General features: G+C 43.9%; 1 protein-coding gene across 1 annotated transcript in view; it reads right to left on the reverse strand.

Moving 5' to 3' along the window:
- The window catches only part of LOC119594851, a 7,933-nt gene extending 7,508 nt beyond the window's left edge, over window positions 1-425 (reverse strand). The window contains exons 1-2 of the mRNA XM_037943933.1: window positions 360-425; window positions 1-95 (exon numbers count right to left, since the gene is read on the reverse strand). The exon at window positions 1-95 is cut by the window's left edge and continues 5 nt beyond it. Coding sequence (XP_037799861.1) covers window positions 1-95; window positions 360-425 — 161 coding nt within the window. The remainder of the gene's footprint in view (window positions 96-359) is intronic.
- Window positions 426-508: the final 83 nt, after the last annotated feature.

Genomic DNA, 508 nt, shown 5'->3' on the forward strand with positions numbered 1-508 from the left:
GTCTGCCCAGGAGTCTGGCAGTAACGCCTGCACTTCTGGCTCGCCATGGCTACCACGAAGCAGGCAGTGAGAAGGACAACAAAGCGGAGGCGCAACTGTAATGTATATTAATGTGAAGATCACCTATACACTGGTATTTGGTATTTGGTTCTGGTATTTGTCTGTCTTCTATTTAGAAGACAGACAAATACCAGAACGAGATATCTATGCCCGTACTTCGAAGGCAAATGAAAAAGACTGAAGTTATCCAGGCACAAATTCCTTAATAAGGACTTAGAGAATTCAGTTAAAAGACGTAGATTGACACAATCGAAAATAAGTGATGGATGAAGATAATGTCATCTTCGAGAGCAACCAACCATCGCGTAGAATCGGAATGCTATGTCTACAAGAACGCTATTGCAGGCAGGAAATGGGCTTTTCATATGCCCCAAAAGTGTGTCCAATTACCGCATAGACATTGGCAACAACGCGAAAGTGAGCCGTCAATGCTACTTCGGACCGCAGA

The sequence above is a fragment of the Penaeus monodon genome, chromosome 34 (genome assembly GCF_015228065.2).
Source record: "Penaeus monodon isolate SGIC_2016 chromosome 34, NSTDA_Pmon_1, whole genome shotgun sequence".
Taxonomy (NCBI): domain Eukaryota; kingdom Metazoa; phylum Arthropoda; class Malacostraca; order Decapoda; family Penaeidae; genus Penaeus; species Penaeus monodon.